The sequence below is a fragment of the Onychomys torridus genome, chromosome 1 (genome assembly GCF_903995425.1).
Source record: "Onychomys torridus chromosome 1, mOncTor1.1, whole genome shotgun sequence".
Taxonomy (NCBI): domain Eukaryota; kingdom Metazoa; phylum Chordata; class Mammalia; order Rodentia; family Cricetidae; genus Onychomys; species Onychomys torridus.
Genome location: NC_050443.1, coordinates 119,705,093 through 119,724,303, shown reverse-complemented (window position 1 = coordinate 119,724,303; position 19,211 = coordinate 119,705,093). Strand labels below are relative to the sequence as shown.

Sequence of the window (19,211 nt, the reverse complement as noted above, 5' to 3'; positions counted from 1 at the left end):
AGCCTTATCCCTGGGGGCTGTTTTCTCTTGCATTCACTCCAGGAAGAGTGACAAGGTGTGGATGTTGTGCCCAGGCTACACCCCAGCAAGAATATGTTGCTCAGTGGTAGAGCACATCAGTAAGACAGACCTAAAGGAGGAGCTAGCCCTCTACTGGGGAGAGTACTCTGTCTTGGGGTGCCCTCCTATGGGTTAGCAACCTGGTACCTCCCATGGGTGGTTTTTCCTCTGAAGCTTTGATGGTAGCTGTGCACCTTCCTGGAACTGGCGTGCCTGGAAGGTTTAGAGCCTTGGTGTGGCCTGTGTGTGGGTGCCACTGCTCAGAAAGGCCCTTGTGTAATGTTACAGCTATGAGGGGAAAGATTTCCCCAACGCAAGTGTTACAGCTCCGAGAGCAAAGGTATCCTGGCAGTTAGGAGTCAAGGAATACTACAGAGTGACACCACACAACGATCTTCACACAGAGGTTTATTGGAAAAGACACAAGGGGGTGGCTGCTTCTGCTTAGTTGAAACAGCAAAGAACTGAATGGGAGGCAGACTTTATAGGACAACGGTTCTTAACCTGTAGGTTGCAATCTTCACAGGGGTTGCATATCAGATATTTATATTACAATGCATAGCAGTAGCAGAATTACAGTTATGAAGTAGCAACAAAAATAATTTTCTGGTTGCGGGGAGTCACTACAATGTGAGGAACTGTATTAAAGGGTCACAGCATTAGCAAAGTTGGCAACCATTGATAGTGGGTTTCTTGTGGGCCAGAACTTTCCAGGGTGGAGATTGGTGGGATTTTAAGTACTGAACTTGGGGCAAGCTCAAGGATTGGTGGATTTTCAAGCTCAGGGATTGGTGGGATTTCAAGACCAGAGCTTGAGCTTTTTAGTCTGCAGGAAGGAGCTTGGCCACCTGCACCTATAGGGTCTAGGTCAAGCCATCATGGCCATTAAGAATGTTCTGTGGGTGGAACCTGATGGTTAGAAGCCCTCAGGGGCCAGCCCTTAGAGTATTCTGGGGGGTGGGGCCTGGCAGTTAGAGGTCCTTAATGGAGGGACCTGCCTCTCACACACCTCAAGGGATTTATATTATCCCCGTTTTTTGTTTACAATTCATAAACAGGGGTCAGGAAAGGAGGGCAACAGTATCATTAGACTTCTTCCTGTTGAATGGGGGCATCCAAGTCCTTGGAGCAAGCTTGATCTTCACCATGGGTATACTCAGGAGTTGCAGGCCTCTGGCTCTGTAGCTAGGAGCTGATAATCCTGTAATAGCAACTGATTAAAAGTATGGTTAGATATCTTTTGGATCTGTTGTTGAAGAAATCTAGACAAGTTTATAAGGCAGGATGTGACTAGTAGGATTAAGAAAAGCAGGAGAAAGGGGGTTAAGAAGGATACTATCCAATTCCATATTGGACTGTCAGTGATCCACTAGCCAGAGACATTGAGCTGTTTCTTACAGTTTTGGAGGTCTGTCTGGAGTTGTCAGATCTTATTTTTTTACTACACCCAGTTGGTTGACATAAAAGCAACATGTCTCCCTGAGGAAGAGACAAAGTCCACCTCTCTCTGAAGTTAGTAAATCTAACCCTTGCTGATTTTGTAGCACTACGGTGCCTAGTGAGTCTATTTGGCCCTGGAGGATAAGGATGGTCTGAGCCATCCATTGGAGCTCCTGGATGAACTTAGGGGAAACTGATGTAAATAGCAAGGAAAGTAGTCACTCCCACCCCCCTCAGTGGTGATGCCAGTGGTTATACCCAGGACTTTGAGAAATTATAGGACCTGAATCACTCATTTGTCATGCCATGCTCTGTGATGTGAACTGGCAAGGTTTCTTCACCTGATACCACCCCTACCTAGTTTTGAAAAAAAAGAAAAGGGCACAATATCCAGACCACCCAGTGGATAGTCATTGAGAAACTTGAGTGCTGCAGAGAATTGAGACATTTTTGGGCATAGGGCTTGGGTGGTAGTCCTAAGGGTTAAGGTATGTTGTGGTCTGCAGAATCCAATAAGCCCACAAAGGCATGTTCCTGGAGTTAAAGCAATCTGTGATGTCAAAGAGAGAAATGTGGTAAAGATAAGGGATGGTAGTGATATTTGGCTTAGAGCAATTAATGAGTGGCAAAGTGAGAGAGTCTAATAAGCTAATAGGCAAGGCCACACAAATAGTGGTTGTGAGTTTGACCCAGGAGGGACACACAGTCAACATTCTCCAAAGCCGTCAGGCAGAGTATTATTCAGTAGCTGATATGTAGAGGTTAAGGTCTGAAACAAGAGATGGTGTGACAGGGAGGCAGTATCAGTGTTGTCTAAGAGAGGTGATATTAGGGATGTAAGGAGCTTTGGACAACTTCTACTATGTCTATACCTAGGGTTTGAGAGAATGGGGTGTGTACCCCCTGTATTTTAATCATGCCTGATGGGCAGCTGTGATAAATACTATGGTAAAGTCTATCAGTGACCCCCTTCTCCCATCTAGGGTGCCATGGGTTCTTAGTAAGGATATAAAAGATCCCACATTCTGAATGCCTTGAATATACATCACGTCTCCTGCAGGACCAATAAAGGCAATCTCCATAAGTATTCAGCCAATGTCGTCAGTAATCTCTAGTTTGATCATAGAGAAAACAAACATAGGGACAGCTGTTTTAGAAATGGATTTAGGTGTTATAGGGATAAGTATCCCCTTTGGTAACCTGCTGGTAAGCAGTCTTATACTGGTGAGCATAAGAGTGGTCTGAGAACCATTGGGTATAGGTTTCCTGAACCTTTGAAATCTTAATATAATAATAATAGCATAGAGGGTAAAAGAAATCTGAAACATTTTTTCATTACCTTAAATCACTTCCTTATATACTCAGAACTTTCATTTGCATGCCTTAAAACACTTTCTCAGACCTTCAGACAGCTATACAATTTCTTAGACTCTTAGACAGTTATACAACCTTCTTAAGTTTTAATCTTGGAAGAGTAGCTTTTTGAAAGATGTTTATGCTTCAGGCATCAGGTGCTGCCCCCTGCTGTCATGTGTTGCAGACCAGGCCCACATTGTTGTCCTCCTGGGTGTCTATAGAGTCATGACCATTTGGATTGGCCACTCAGTGGCCCTGAGCAGTCTAGCCTTTGATCTCTCTCCTTGCCTGCATCTGATTTAATTAGCCCAATGTGCAAGGTCCTTCCTCCGACCCCTGTGGTTTGGGCCCAAATGAGACATGCGGTGACCTCAACATCCTTTCTTTCTTGGCAGGAAGTCTAAAGCTAAGCCAAACGGCAAGAAAACTGCTTCAGAGGAGAAGAAAGTGTACCTGGAGCCAGAGCACACCAAGTCCAGGATCACCGATTTTGAGTTCAAGGAGCTGGTAGTGCTGCCCCGGGAGATCGACCTCAACGAGTGGCTGGCCAGCAACAGTGCGTGCGGGTGGGGAGGCGGGTGCAGCAGCTGCAGGGCAGGGAGCCTCCCCCATCTCCAAGTACCCCCAGAGCAGTGGTCCATGGACAGGCTGAACTCAGCTGAACCCACTCCCTGTCACGCCAGCTGGAGCAGGGGTGTTTACTCACCTGGCCCTTTGCTTCTCTTCCAGCAACAACATTTTTTCACCACATCAACCTGCAGTATAGCACAATCTCAGAATTTTGCACAGGAGAGACGTGTCAGACAATGGCTGTGTGCAACACGTGAGTAGCAGCCTGGCCATAGCATCTGTTGGGAGTGTGGGATGGGTTATGGTTGACCTTGCTATCCTGGCTACTAGCTTCTTGGGACTCCATTATTAATTGGAGTCCCTGCACAATCTCAGGCTATGCAAAGTCTTTCTGTATGTAAGGGGCCAGGTGCCCAGTGTAAGTGTCTCTGCTGGGGCATAAAAGATGCTAAGAGCCATCAGAGGCCAAATGCAGGCCATACTTAGATGGTCCCTGAGCCTGCACAGTGTTCAGTGTCCTGGGAGCTGCAAGGCTAAGTGGGCAGGCTCATTCTACTAGTAGAGGTGTCTTGTTGACAACTTCTGAACATCTCTAGTGCTGACAGCTCTCTTCTGGATATATGTGTACATTCAGTGCTGTAGTATGCAAGTATCTTCAGGGTCTCCAAGGTAACTCACCTTGCTTTGTGCATAGGAAAGCCATTGAGTGGCATATGTTTGCCAGCAGCCCTGGGTTGATGGTAGGAGTGGCTCTACTAATGCAGGCAGAAGGCTGGGTCTGGCAGAGCTCAGCCTAGGGTGGATGTGGCTAAGGAGGTAGAAGATCTTCCCTGATGACCCCTCAAGATGCTATGTACACATGGAAATGTGTGTGTATATATGCACGTGCATATGTGTGTGGTATACACACAAGCAGTCTTCCCTGTAGGTACAAATCTCTCCAGACAACAGCTCTGTTTTCAAGAGTCTGCTGTAAGTCCTGGTACAGCAGGTGACAGGAGTCCCCTCTGTCTCAGGCCTGATCACATGGGTTTAGTGACTGTAACTCAGTTTCTGGCAATGTAGGGGTCAGAGCCAGCTGTCTGTTCCCCAGGAGGGTCAGGTGTCAGCTAAGCCTTGCCAGGGAAGGTGAGTAGTCTTGCTGGGAACAAACTTGGTGTGCATAGGACAGAGGCTTGGTCTCTGAAGGACAGACACATGACAGATTCTGAGGTAGCACTTGAGAGCATGTGAGTATCCTAGACAATGCCAAACAGCATGGTACCCTCCCTAGCTTCTCCCATGTGCCTTTCAGAGCTGAATTTGTTTGGGAGAAGCTTTCTTGAGAGCATAGGAGGTAGTGTTGTATAGACTTTCATTTAGTGCATGCTGGAGAGCTTGCCTTTTGCTCACTTTGTAGAATCACTTAATAATTCCTACTATAGTCCCTTCACAGGAATCATGTGAGACCAAGGGATTTTAGAAACTCAAAATTAGTTTGAAAGGAAAAGTGCGTTAGTCAGAAATCCGCAGAACTCCTTGCTGTGTACCAGCCCTGGAGGTGCCTAGTTTGGAGAGGATCTGCATTAGGCTAGGTCTCATTTCTGTCCTTGCAGCACCTTCAGGATAACCTCAAAAGGCCAGCATTGGAATCTAGGGAGCCAAGACACATTCAGAAACATGGCCAAACAGGTCCCTCAGAGACACTCCTTTACATTGACAGAGCTGAGTGAACCCTTAAGGACTGTCCAGTGAAATAATCCAGACACCAAGCACTGTAAAGGCCCCTTGGCACCCAAGGCAGTTCTGCAGGATTTGGGGAAGCACCCCCCATGTCTCATGTGCTACAGGGAAGAAGCATTACTTCACATTCTACACCCAGCAGCCATGCCCTCCAGGAGCATAATTAAATGGACGACTACAAGCTCTCTGACCTACTGCAGGAGAGTTCCAACCAGTTCTTCAGCTATGTGACAGCACAAAAGAAGAGTCAGCAACAGGAGAACTATAGACTCTTCTCTGGAGCGCTCAGAAGTTATTTGAGAGTGACACATTCTCAGGGTTCAGAGAAGGGACATGTGAGCAATGGTGGTGAGAGGGGTGAGGTGCCCACTTTCTGTTAGTGGCCAGCTTTCTCCAGCTGATACCAAACTCAGAGTGAAATCTTGAGCGTGAAAAGCCATGTATGTACTTTGAAATTCTTTAAGCAACTTCAAAAATGACATGAAAACATAACAGCCAGAATCTTAATGGGTAAATTGAAATGAAATAGTTAAAAAGATGCAGGTCAGGGGATATAGCCACAAATACAGCAAGACCACAGAAGTATAAGGATAAAAACAGAACAAGTAGAAAACCAACTATGGTAATGTAAATCCAGCAGATGAGTGACTACCACAATGTAAGCATAAGAGTTTCCAAGGGATTTTTATGAATATATTCTTGTAGAACTAAATCTGAGCCTTCCTATGAGAAACATCATCATCGTCAGCCCTAATCAAATGCTGGTAATGGAGGGTACTGAACAGCACTGGTATATTTCTCGTGGTTCTGAGAAGAACTTCTTGGTTCATGAACAGCAACTCTTTTTGAAAGGCAGGAGTACTGGTCTGGGAGCTCTGCCACTGTGGCTTGATCACCTCCAGAAGCCCACTTCCTAATACATGACCTTGGGAGTAAGGATTCATTATAAAGATCTGAGGGACTTGTATATACCAAAGTGTTCATTTTGCTTGATTGGTTGATTGACTGATTAATTTATGCATTATGCATGCTAGCAAGTGCTCTGCTACTGAGCCATATCTCCAGCCCTGTTTAAATTTTTATAAGAGACAGAATCCTGCCATGCTGTCCAAGCTGACCTGGAGCTGGCATCCTCCTGCTTTTATCTGCCAAGCAGCTGAGATCACAGGTGCACTCCACCCACCTGCTCCTGGCTCATAGTAGCCCTTTAAATGCAGTAAAATAGGGAGGTCAGCCATCGAAGATGGAAGATGACAAACGAGAAAACACTAACTAGCAGATGAAAGCTAACGTAGCTGTGTTCATAGCAGCAGAGACTCAAAATCAGCCAGGTGGTGGGTTGGAAAGTGCTGGTCATCAGGCCAGTAGTGTTCCTCAGTGCCTGTATGCCAGATGGCAGAGCTTCACAAAGCATACCACCAGTTGCAGGGGGAGGGGCAGGGGCAGAGGAGCTGAGGTGCCATGTAAGGACATTCTAGCCCAGCAGCTAGAAAACTTCACAAGGAGTGCTCACTAAACATAATGTTATCCCAGCTCTCAGAAGAGTCTTTGGCAACTTTTAGAGAGTTGAAGTCACACTAAGTAAGTTATCTGACCATTGTGGAGTTAATCTGGAAATCGGTGTCAGAGAAATAACAAATTTCCAAACACTTTGGGACTAGTGCACTCCTGAATTATCGGGGAGGAAGGGGGAGATGACACGGAGGGACACAATATCAAGGGCAATGAGAATCTCATTTGAACTAAACACAAGTAAAAATGCAAAGTATCAGAATTTGTGAGCTCTAGCCAAGTATGATAGCTCACATCTGTAATCCCAGTACTTGGGAAGTTGAGGCAGGAGAATTGCTAGGAGTTTGAGGCCAGTCCTGGCTACAGAGTAAACCTGTCTAAGACAATGCAAAAATAAAAAAAAAGAAAAGAAAGAAAGAGAAGAATTTATGGGTTGAAGCAGGGCAGTGAGAACAGTTTACAACACCAAATATACATTTCAGACAAAGACTTCAGAACAAAACCAACCCAAGGTAGACAGAAGAAAGGAAAGCATAAAACAAGAGTGGAAGTCACTCAAATTGAGTTATAGAAACAATAGGGGAAATACATGCTTGCTTGGAAAGACCAATAAAACTGATAAGCCTTAGCAAGACACAAAGATGAGACAGAAGATAGGAATTATAAACATAACAAATTGGAACAGTTCACTATGAATCCAACAGTTGTTACAAAGGTTGTTAGGAAACTGCAGGATCTTCTCCAGCTGTTACACAGCTGGCATGAAGTCGACTGTTCTTTGGAGAAGAAAACTTGAGAGCTCATCCAGTTCAGTGGAGAAGGAGGAAAAGTTTGCATCCAAAAAGAAGAAATCAGCTGTCCCTCTTTGCAGAGAACACAGCTGTGAGACTCTGAAGGAGTCCAGTAATGAAATAAGTTCTGCAAGATCCGCACACAGAAACAGTCAAAGGTCTCCATGCTAGCTGTGTGTGATTGAAAGCCTAACTAATCAGAAGCAACAGAATGCTTAGTTTATAAACTTAGTATTCACAGGGTTTCTGGAAACCACAGAAGTCCAGGACAGTGAGTCAAGGACAGCACATGAACAGCCACACTGTGTTCATGGATTGAAAGACAACAAGCTGAACATACAGATCTATGCTGAATGAATCTGTGGTTGAGTGTGTTCCCAGTTAAAACCTCCTCAGAGCTCTCAGCTACTAGACTAGTATGTTTGGAATTGACATGGAAGTGGGTAGCTGGAGTAGCCACAACAACAGTGTAGCTGGAGGAGGCCCAGAGTTTGAAGATACACTGTTAAACCACAGGGACAAGACAGTGGAGTGCTGGCCAAAGGTGAGGCAAAAGTTAGTGGGTCAGAGCAGCGTCCAGGAGGAAACTCAAAAGCACAGTCTTTGAATTTTCATGTGGCCGATGAAACTGAGTGGAGAGAGGACACCTTTGTTTCCCAACAACTGCTGCTGTGAAATGCAACTTTACACAGAGGAAAGGAAAAGTACTTCACCTTTAAGCCTCACACCTGATGCAGAAATGGGAAAATGAAAGGCTTTTAGAGGGCAGGAGGAAATCTCTGTGACCTAGCATTAGGCTACTGGACATTATGTCAAAGGAGCAGCCCACTGATGAAAAGGACTCAGCCCATTGGACTTTACAATGATTCAGAACTTTGGCTCTAAGAAAGACAACTATGAGGAGAAAGAACAAACACAGACGATGTGGAAACATCTGGGAGGCACCTGTTACACAAGAACTAGTATCCAGGACATTCAGAGACCTCTCAGTGCAGCAGCATGCAAACAGCAGTTTGATTGACAAGAATAGGGAAGGACTAGTTGCCACAGTGACAGTATGGCAGCGAGCCACTAAGAAGATACTCAGCACTGGGGTGTTAAACACAAATGAAACCCACACGGAGTATTGCAGAACATTAGGTGCTGGGGAGCACATGCCATACTGGTAAGGTACAGGTGGCACAGCACATGGGATAACGCTGACACATTCTCATGAAATGATGCACAGACCTGCTGTGACCATAATCCTGTCCTTAGCTTTTGCTTTAGAGACATGAAAACTTAACGTTTACATAGAACAACCCCTGGTGGGAACATATGTAACAGTGTGGTCTATAATCGTCCCCAATTGGAAGGAATTGCAGGCCCTCAGCAGGAGCTTGGAGGAGCATGCTGTGCCCTTGAATCCAGGGCACTTAGGTGGTGTGACATCTCCACAGCGTGGCCAGATACCAGAGGCTTGTGAGAGGCTTGTGTGATTCCTTCATCCAAGATCTCCTGAGGAGAGGGGGTCAGCAGGTAGTGCACCAAGGGTAGCACCAGCTCCTCTTGGTAGAACACAGAGTGGCTGTGACACTGCACATGGTTAAGACCCAGGGACTCTATAATGCTCAGTATCTCCCCGTCTCTGATGCTGGTCTTCTTAGAAATGGCAATCATATAAGGACTGGCTACCCCATGCACAGGCTAAAGAGTTTGGGGTGGGCCTCCAGGGGTCAGGTCACTTGACTGCAAGCATCTACTATTCCCCATGGGGAAAGTGTGACTTCTAATTCTTGGAATAAGATAGCACCAAGGATCTAGGCTCTCTGACCAGTCCCAGGCCACCTCTTAGATACCTGTGCCCAATTAATTTTAAGGGACTTAAATACAGATTTATTTAAAAGAAACAAAATCTGCAGAACTAGGCAAACATGAAGGTGTCACATTGGGCTCCCTGCACTCTTGGTTCTGTACATGAGGCCCTTGCTCTCCTCAGATGCTGCTCTGAGCACTCTATGTGTTCCCATTGGAACAGTTGTATATAGCTTGCCCCACCCGACTGCCACTGCCTTTGAGTTTGTGCTGTATGAGTGGGAGCCTGCACTGGGGCGGGTATTTGGCAGGGTTGGCACCCTGACCAAAGTCTCTGTCCCTACAGACAATACTACTGGTATGACGAGCGGGGGAAGAAGGTCAAGTGCACTGCCCCCCAGTATGTTGACTTTGTCATGAGCTCTGTGCAGAAGCTGGTAACTGATGAAGATGTGTTCCCCACAAAATATGGTATGTCGCTTGCAGCTTGTACCCCAATCCTTATCAAAGCCAGCAGGTTCTTCAGCACTTGGCTAGAGAGTCTCTGGGGTTTGATTGCAAGTGGGGTCTAGAAGGGCTACAACTTTGTTAATCTGGCTCCTGCTCAGCAAAGGACCCGGGCAAATGAGGGAGGGAGGTTCCCATGTAGGGTTCAGCTCAGCTAGGGCCAAATACCCACCTGTACTCTGGGACCCACTACTTGATCCCTTTTAGCCCCTGCCACCAGCTCTGCACAATGAGGCCATCATAGTACATCTTGCTGGGGTTGGTATTTTCAGACCTGTCAGGTCCTGATGGGGGCTCAAAACTCATCCTGAGCAGCAAAAGGCCAGCACTGGCCTACAGGGATTCCCATGTACTTGTTACTGCTCCTCTACCTGGTCTCCAGATAGCCCTGGGGTGTCTGCTGGAGGAAGCATATGGAGCCTGAGGGCTCACCACATATTCTTTGCTGTGCAGGTGACCAGCATGGCTCAGCCAGTGCCTATACTCTGGGCACATGCCACTCTGGGGGACAGGTTGCTGGGAACTCTGTGGAGGAGTGGTAGCAGGTGTGAGCACTTCAGGCCCATCCAGGGAAGCCTAGTTGTAGGAGCCTGGCCTCCTTGCAGGTCTGTGACATGTGGCCTCCCCCTAGGCAGAGAATTCCCCAGCTCCTTCGAGTCCTTGGTGAAGAAGATCTGCAAGTATCTGTTTCATGTGTTGGGCCACATCTACTGGGCCCACTTCAAGGAGACCCTGGCCCTTGAGCTGCACGGACACTTGAACACACTGTACGTGCACTTCATCCTCTTCGCCAGAGAGTTCAACCTGCTCGACCCCAAAGAAACCGCAGTCATGGACGACCTCACTGAGGTGCTGTGCAGCAGCCCGGGTAGCAGTGGTGCCACTGGGGATGGGGCCAGCAGTGGAGCTTCCGGAGCACAGAACCACGTGAAGGAGAGATGAGCCTCCAGGGCTAGATGGGTGCACATGTGCAAAGAGACAACTGTGTGTCTGTGTGTGCGCACACATGCCCGGGCGTGCTGGTGGCAAGGTCTGAGGGCCCCAGGCTGCGCAGAGTGTGGGCTCCATGGATGCCGCTGGAGTCAAGGCGTGTTTCCTGACACTTCCCTGTTGGATGGATGAGTGCTGTTTGTAGTGAAGAGCCTTTGGAGTCATTCATTCATTCAACAAACATTTATTGGACTGATGTTTTGATTTTTCTTCTGTGGGGTTTTCCTTTCTTGGGTCTTCCATGTGGCTCTTGTCCTCCCCTCCCCCATCTCAGGGGGGCTCTGCAGCTTTGAGAGAAGCACCTTGTGAAAGGTGTCTCCCACTATGGGCCTTGCCTGCAGACCTGGAGTTCTGCTGTGCTTTGGGGATGGGCTTTTACAGAGGCCCACCCTGCAGTTTTCCTCCCTAGTCCTTGCCTGAATCTTGGCTTGGAGCCCTGGGGGAGAGAGGCCTGGGGTGACCCATGAGGGCCCACACCTGCTGCTTGCTCCTGTCACCCCTTCTTGCTGCCTCCTCATTGCCCATGCAGGTCCCATTTGTGCATAAGGGCCAGGGCAGCGCCAGGACCTGGCTGAGGCCCTGTGTGGAGACAGGGCTGTCAGTGAAAGGCAGAATCTGCTTTAGTTCATCTGTTCAGTCATAATAAAAGAATTCTCTCAGGTCAGAGCCTGTGTCCTCTCAGCCTGCTGTTTCATATTGCTCTTCTGAGTCTTCCCTGAGGCTCCAGGGCAGGGAAGGGTGCAAGCATCTTGACCTTATCTTCACTGGTTGTACCTCCTTGAGTGAGGATGGAGGCCTTCAGACCTGTTTAAAGTTGGCTCAGGAGGAGGCAACTTGCTGCCTAAGTGGGGACAGGGCCTAAGTTCCAGCCTGCGGCTGGCCCTGGGCCCAATGGGCTAAAAGGAATACGGGGGAGACAGACATCGTTATGGTTTGGTCCTCACAGATAGCAAACTCAGGTCTTTGGATCCTGCAGCCTGCTTGCTGTGCCCCGTTAGGTTTCCTTTACATTGTGGGGCCTTCCTGGGTTTTAGTGTTCACCTGGCCTCTTCACTTGCTGCACCTCAGCAGCCCCTGGGAGGCTGAACTTGAGACTGGAGGCTCTTCTGTAACTCTGGTGATTTAGCTCCTGCAAACACCTGGTCCAACCCCACCCACCTTCTCCTGACATTCTCAGCAGCCATCTGCCCCTATCTAATGATTACCAGAAAATTCCAGGGTTCATGGAGTCTTCACAGCTTGGTCCTACTCCCTCTTCATAGGCGTCTTCTGAGCCTGAGGCAGGAAGATTTTAAGTTTGAGGCAACCCTAGGGCTACACAGGGAGCTCCTGTTTAAAAAAAAAAAAATCCTCCCTGGACCAACTTCAGGCCTTTTGTTTTAGTTCCTGGAAGTAGAACCCAGCAGACTGTCTGAGCCTCTGCCCCTGGGTATTGCCTACCACATCTCCTGTCTCAGCCAGACCCCTTATGTTGAAACCACAGGGTACCCACACAACTGTATGTCTGGGAGTGCTGTAGGATCCTGTGATGGGACCTCAGCTGGCTGAAAGTGCCCCTGGGGTTCCTGGGGGCAGGGGACAGCAGGAGCAAAGTGGAGCTTGGCTACATGAGACTTCCCTCTCCTCAGCTCCCAGGTACAGGAAGCTGGGCTAGAGCTCCCCAAGGAACAAAGCCCAGGCCACTTGGTAGAGGGGAGGGTACCCAGTGCAGACAGTCCTTAGCTCTGGCTGCTAGGAAGATGGGTTTCTAGCTGGAGCTGCTGTGAGGAGCCTGAGACAGAGCCTAAGTAGAGTGGTATGCCTCCACCTCCTTGTGGGGTGTGTGTGTGGGGGGGGGGTATATCTGATAGGAAAGAGCAGCAGGACCTCCAAGTACATGGTGTCACAACCTTTGGAAGGGTATCCATGAAGGGATGGACATCTAAGTAAGGGCTGCCATCTGCTGGGCTATGTGCTAGGGCCCAGCTTCCATGCTGTAAGGCACACAGGCAGTTCTGTGTGCTCTCCACCATGTGGACGGCTCCTTGCTGTCTCCTTGATCCCTGCGCCATGGTGTTGTCATCTGTATAGGGAGCAGATCTATGAGGCAGTCCTTGGATTCAACCTTTGGTGAAGTTGAGCTCAGCTCAAGCTGAACCAACCTGGGGCAACCGACAGAGGCTGACTGCTGATAGAAAGGCACACATGTAATGCCCAGAGGTCCCTAAATGGTAGCAGAAGTATGGCTGTTAGTGGCTGCTACCAAGTGAGGGCTGGGAAGTGAAGGAAAGGGTGCAGCCAGGAAAACCCACTCCATCCCTGAGAATGTTCAAAGTTGCTGTGATTAGTTGGTAAGTGGAAATACAAATGTGAGCGGCACTGCTAGTGAAGGCTCAGGAGAAACACATGCCACTGGGAATGAAAGATGAGATGTGGTGACAGAAGGTAGCTGAGTTATTGCACAGCTGTGTGGGAAACAGGATTTGAAAGCAGACAACTTGAGCATCTGGCAGAGGTTTCCAAACAGCATGAAAGGCAAAGCATGGTCTTGCCAATGTGTATTCTGAGGGAAAGAAGACAGAAGAATTATAGCCCAGGAGGGAGCTAACACTTAATGACTACGAAGCACACAGGCTATGTGAATGGCAAATGACACTCAAGTTTCATTGTCAGGAAAATATACTCCAAAGATGGGGCTCAGATGAATCTGGGCAGCCCTATGTTTGGACCTCAGCAAGGCAGAAAGGCTAGCCTGGTCTGTTCAACAGCAGTTACTGATACCTTTAGTCAGTCCCCTGGCCAAAGCTGAAAGTAGAGCAAAGATTATTTGTGAAGGACTTGTGGACAAACCTTTGTCTTAGGGAGTGAGTCCTATGATAGACACAGGAGTCCAACAAGGTTCTTTAACAGTGTATCATCAGAAGCCCTGAGATTGGATGAAACAAAAGGCTATTGAGTCAGGAAGCTCTCAGGTGGGAAGTCAACTAGTGCAGTAGTGGATGCTGCTTTTCCTACAAACTGGGCAGCGCACAGGGCTAGACCCCTGAACCATAGAGGATGCCTGTCACTGGCTTCCTGTTTGTCCTTCTGTAGCTGGAAGTGCATGACTCTGTATTGGCCTGCAAGTGTAGAAAGATACTCACACACTCCTATGGCATCACACATAACCACCACCTTTGACTTAGAGGATGCACTTTGGGGCTTCTGAACTAATTAAGGTGAGGTATGAGGCCTAGCTTGATACTGTGATGAGTTGGCACTTTGGGTGTGATGAGTATTTTGCATATGGAATGGAAGTTTAAGTGTGGCCTATGGCCAGACTGAAAAGAATGCCTCTCACATCAAACATGCCGAGGCCCTCACCCTGGAACCTATTTATGTTATCTAGCACTGAGAGGACATAAAGTTACAGGTAGGATGAAGGTTGTGATCAGCTGTGGTCATGGAGGTGACCCAGGCCCTTATTGAAACAATGCCCGTAACAGTGGGAGGGACATCAGCCAGTAGAACTAGAGGCAACAACACAGTGACTCAGTCTAGAGCTCCTGTTTGGAAGGCAGTGGTGAGGCCCTGAGCTAAGGGATACAGGGCCCCAGGAACCCCAGGAGCTCCAGGGTGGCCTCCCCAGATAGGGGTACTCTTCCCTCACCTGTCAGTCCAGCTATCTCAGGTATCACACCCTTGGCGACCACCACCATCTCCTGGCACTCGCTGCTGTTTGCTCTTTACTAAACTTCAACAAGAGACCTAGGCTAGTGGGTATAGAATGGCGTCAGTGGAGGGGTGGGCATTGGGTCACAGGAGAATGGGATACCTGACAATGAGCCATCAGCCGGGCTGGTAGTCTGTAGTGAGCTGGCATTGAGGTGCTGGCAGGGCTGTACAACAGCCCACCCTGCAGCTGTCCTGTAGGACTTTGAGGTCCCATCATCTCTCCAAGGAATTGTGCCATTCTGCTCTCAGGATGCTCAGCTGAAGGCAGCATGAAGCCTGAGATGGCTCACCATTGTGATTGGGTTTTTGAGCATCTCTTCTTGAGAGGCTAGGTTGTGCTTCACTTGTCGGGTGAGGCACCCATCCTACCTACACACTTCCTGCTGTCTCAGGACAATCAAGTTATGTCCTGAGATGGGCTGGCCTCTAGAGGCCTTCTCTTTATTCTTTGGTAGTCCTCATCTTAATTTCTTCAGACTGATGTGCAGACCAGTGGGTTTAATACTTGGTGTGAACTGCATAAGGCCGAGTCTGGTACAGTCTCTTCCTATTTATTTTTTATATGAATAATGGGCTGAGCTTGCTTTGCTTTGCCTTATATACAGTTAGAAGCGGGATTGTAGAAGGTTCCTTTATGAGCGTTGGGGGTGCAAAAGTGTGCAGATGGGAAGCTGCTGGGTCTGTAAAGTAAGCTGGCCTCCTTAGTGCCTACCAAGGCTGACTGTAGATTACATGTCCAGTGGGCCAGCTGGAGGAAGATCTCATGGGGATGGGTGGGTTGCTGCTCTTAGCAAAACAGATGCAGGACCATGAGAAGACATCTTAGCACCCAGACCCAGATAATCAGGCACCTTTGGATCAAATCCTTATCTAAACCTACATTTCAAGATAGAGTTAACTGAAAAGTTCAAATAGGAGCTTGGTCCCTTGTCCTCACCAAGTGCCTTCTGGGTACAGGAACATCCAGAATTCAGCAAAAGGTGACCCTGGCTTTACCTTGTTGCTTTTTTGTCCTGGGTTTTGAGCTTGATTCTGCAGAGCTGCTTCATTTAGGTCACAGTGAAGCTGGGCAAAAATGGCTCTTAGACTTCTCTGGTAAGATTATGTGTTAACTAGGCCTCAGCTCCAGGGCAGGACCTCATTTGGAGCTACTCTACCCCCAGGAGACACACAGTAGTGTCAGAGAGCTCCAAAGGGGTAGAAGAAAGCTGGCATCTACTAGGCAGAGGCCAAGGATGCTGTGAACTCCTACAGTGCAAGGCAGAACCATCAGCCCCCCACTGTCAATGTGCTATATTAGTAGAGCTCTGCTACTAGGCAATGTGGCACCTGTGCCAAATGCACAGCTTCATGGGCTGGGCACTTTGCTCAGACTCCTGAGAATTGTCCAGCCCCAGGCTCTTGGGCGTTCAAGACATGGTACTAGACCTGTCCTCCATATAACAGCAACAGAGAGAGGTAGTGATGAGGCCGGGGCATCCCTGGTTGGTTACAGGGAGTAGGGTAGGGACTCTCTTCCTGGAGAAAGCCCAAGTGCTAGGTAGCCTCAGGCATACCTGGGGTGACACCGGCACTGCCATGAGGAAGATGGCCCTCCTGTCACGTGTAGTATTTTCCTAGCAGAGCTCCTTGCCAGCCTCTATCTCTAGACTGCTCTTTCCCTAGCTCTGGTTCTCACTGGAAACCCATACCTGGTGGAAGAGCCTAGGGCAACACCCCAACCTGTTTAACAGACCCCGTTCCATGGGTGGACCTCTTCCCTGAGCACAGCCAAAACAGGTACAAGTTGGGGACAAGAGCCACTTCCAGACATCCTGTGCCCTTTCCCATGCCCGCCCAGCCCGGATGGAGACCTTGCATCATGTGTCTTTACGGAAGGAATTTATTGTTCCAGAACTGAAATTGCTCACAGTTATTTGACAGGGGTTACACCAGATGGGGCTTGTCCATTTCTGTGATGTCTGCGAGTCCGCGTGTGTCCAAAGTACAAAAGAGGAAGGCTAACAAGAGGTATTGCTTTCAGTATCCTGACTCCGTGGATAAGCTCCTTCCCACTTGTACTGCGTGGCTTTGCTGTTGTTATAGGTGTTTGATTTTGCCCTATGTATGGGAATCCCAGCCTATGGAGTTTGAATGTAATAGAAGCATTAAAATCTGTACATGAGGGGAAGAGCAAAGGCATGCATGAAACCTGCCCCCCGGCCCCTCCTGCTGCTACGCCGGGCACCTTGGGCCAGCTGGGAGGGACTGGCTCAGCCAGACAGAACGGAACACAGACAGAAGCTGGGGATGAGGGAAGTGAGGTGGGCTTCGGTGGGCAGCAGGCAGTGGTGTGGGCCCTTTGCCCTCACCACCTCCAGGAGGAACCCACTGCAGAGCACATTGCTAACTCCATTTCTGGCTTTGATTTTTTTTTTTTAACTTTTTAATTTTAATTTTTAAAAAGCCCCGAGGTACCCCTGCCATCCTGTGTGTGAGTAGGGTGCCAGCTCAGGGCCTTCTACCCCTTCTCGCTCAGACACCAAACCAAGATCACCCTCAGCCTGGTGCAGCAGAGAAGTACTGGGCAGTACCTCTGGGAAGCAGGCACAGCTGGCCAGTGCAAGCTGACGCCCTGTATCCTGAGCCCTCGTGTGGAACTGGAGCTGCTGCTAAGTAGTAATAAAAGAACCCGGGACAGAGCTAACCACATCGTTCTTTAAATATATATATATATGTATATATATGTATATGTGTATAGAAATAGCCAAGAGCAAGGAGCCGAAACACAAACTCTAGCTCTGCCCCAGCGGCCCGACCCCACACCCTTTTCCAAAAACAACCAAGAAAAGAAAGTTTATAAAAATATCTTGCAGGAATTCTTTTAAAGTTTACAGTAGCTTGCCAGTGCTGCATCCACTGGCCGGCTCCCCACCTTTCCCAGCCCCACACGGCTCTGTCCTTAGAGGGAACCTGGACTTCAGACCCACCCTGCCCAAGTCAGACAGACAGAACAGACAGACAGATGGCAGGAGGGTGCTGCTGCTGCTGCTCCCCCTTCCCTGAACAGAGAACAGAGACATAAAGAAACTCAATAAATTAAAACAGCAAATAAATAATACTGGTCTCAGCCCAGCCTCCACAGCTTGGCCATCCCAGGCAGCTCTGGAGCACCCAGGCCACTTATTTCCACTTCAGCCCGAGAGAACCATCACAGCCGGCGCTCTGCAGCCTGACAAGGTGGAGCAGTGGATGCAGATGAGAAGAGGTGGCCCTGGTGAGGCCAAAGGGTGGAAAAGGCGAGGTGAGTGGCCCAGGAGGCCTCCAAAAGTGGCGTGGAGGACAATCCATTCCCACTGCTTCACCCGCCATGGTCCCCTACCCTGGAAGATGGTGGACAGGTTATCCCTGTCAAGGGTCTGGTCACTGGGAGTCCAGGGTGGCTGGGCTAGAAGAAGAGTCCCCTGGGAGTCAGGCCCTCCTCCCTTGGGCCATGCAGAGCTGCCAGGGAACGGGTGGAGCTGGTGGACAGTGGGCTAGCCTCTTTGCCCAGCAGCAGCAGCAGGAGGAAGAAGAGGAGGAGGAGGGTGGTCCGCAGCAGCTGCCTTCGGTCAGCCAGTGTCCACACGCAGCACAGAGGATGGCCTCGTGGAGGTGACATGTTAACTTTTCGGGATAATTCCTGGTATCAGAGCGGAAACAAGCGATGCTGTCAGAGACAGGCAGAGACAGACCGCAAGAGAGAAAAGAGAGCAAGCCCAGCAGCCCAGCCTGTGGGCCACGCCCTGGCCACTCTCCTTTCCTCCCAGGCTTGAGACAAGTTCTGGGCAGGCAGGTGGGGCCTGGTCCACACAGGGTGGCAGAAGGCCACAGTCAGTGCTGTGCTGTGCTGTGCTGTGCTGTGCTGGGGAGGGACTAGTGTCTAAGGCTGCTCACGGTGGGCGGTGGGCGGCCCCATCTTGGCCATGTCCTTGCCCATCGGATACTCGGTGTCCCCTCCAGGGCCAGCGGCCGCGGAGTCACCCAGGGGGCCGTGGGCACTCCGCTTGGCGGGTGTGCAGGGGGCCTGGGCCGCCTGCCCATTCTTCTCGTCTGAAAAAAGTTGTTTAATTACGTCAAAGAAGTTACTCAATGGGGTGCCTGGGTACACAGAACAGAAGACAAAAAGAGAGAAAAGAAAAGAAAAAAGGGGGGAGGGGAGAGAGGGAGGGAGGAGAGAAAGAACAAACAAATGAACGAAGGGGCCTTGACAAGAGAAAGAAAAGCCCAAGGAGATGAAGTCAGATGGAATGGCAGAGCAGGGATAGGCGGGTAGCAAGCAGGGCGGGCAGGCGGCCAGTGGGACCCTAGTGCCAGGAGCAGTGCAGTGGGAGGGGCTGTTGGCTGTGGGATAGACCCTTGGACCCTCCATACCTTCAAAGTAACATGGGACCTGGGGGTTGCTTCTGAGAAGTGAGGCCCAGGACTGGCAGTGAGATTCTTCCCTCACCCAGTATAGCCCTGAAGGTCCTGGGCCTCCCTTCCCAAGTGTCAGGGCCATGTAAGCTGGCCAACCCCAGGAGTAGAAAGAGCAATGGGAAGACCAAGGCTGAGTCAGACCCTGGGGTTGGCTGCTGCTCTGTGGGTAATGATTGCTCTCAGAAAGGGTGGCCAGAGCCAGTGACCAGCAGCATACAGGGAGAGCCTGGCCCTGGCTAGCACAGACAGTTTAGCAGCAGACAGACAGGATGAATGGTTGGCGGGCAGGCAGGGAGCTGGGGGCAGGCAGCCACAGCTGGGTTTCTGGTCCTGGAGGGC

General features: G+C 49.4%; 2 protein-coding genes across 20 annotated transcripts in view; one reads left to right on the top strand and one right to left on the bottom strand.

Moving 5' to 3' along the window:
• Positions 1 to 11,408, top strand: part of Mob2 (MOB kinase activator 2) — a 53,916-nt gene extending 42,508 nt beyond the window's left edge. For 2 of the 4 annotated variants that reach the window (XM_036199496.1, XM_036199487.1), the window contains exons 2-5: positions 3,252 to 3,412; positions 3,586 to 3,679; positions 9,592 to 9,716; positions 10,384 to 11,408. In XM_036199496.1, coding sequence (XP_036055389.1) covers positions 3,252 to 3,412; positions 3,586 to 3,679; positions 9,592 to 9,716; positions 10,384 to 10,694 — 691 coding nt within the window. In that variant the 3' untranslated portion in view covers positions 10,695 to 11,408. The remainder of the gene's footprint in view (positions 1 to 3,251; positions 3,413 to 3,585; positions 3,680 to 9,591; positions 9,717 to 10,383) is intronic. The other 2 variants (XM_036199512.1, XM_036199505.1) reach the window with 2 other exon arrangements.
• Positions 11,409 to 16,299: 4,891 nt separating this feature from the next.
• Positions 16,300 to 19,211, bottom strand: part of Brsk2 (BR serine/threonine kinase 2) — a 54,543-nt gene continuing 51,631 nt past the window's right edge. For 6 of the 16 annotated variants that reach the window (XM_036199410.1, XM_036199430.1, XM_036199459.1 and 3 more), the window contains one exon: positions 16,300 to 18,096. Coding sequence is in view for 10 of the 16 variants with exons in the window: in XM_036199430.1 (XP_036055323.1) it covers positions 18,077 to 18,096 (20 nt within the window). In the remaining 6 variants the exon portion in view is untranslated. Of the gene's footprint in view, positions 18,555 to 19,211 lie in introns of all 16 variants that reach the window. The other 10 variants (XM_036199365.1, XM_036199379.1, XM_036199439.1 and 7 more) reach the window with 6 other exon arrangements.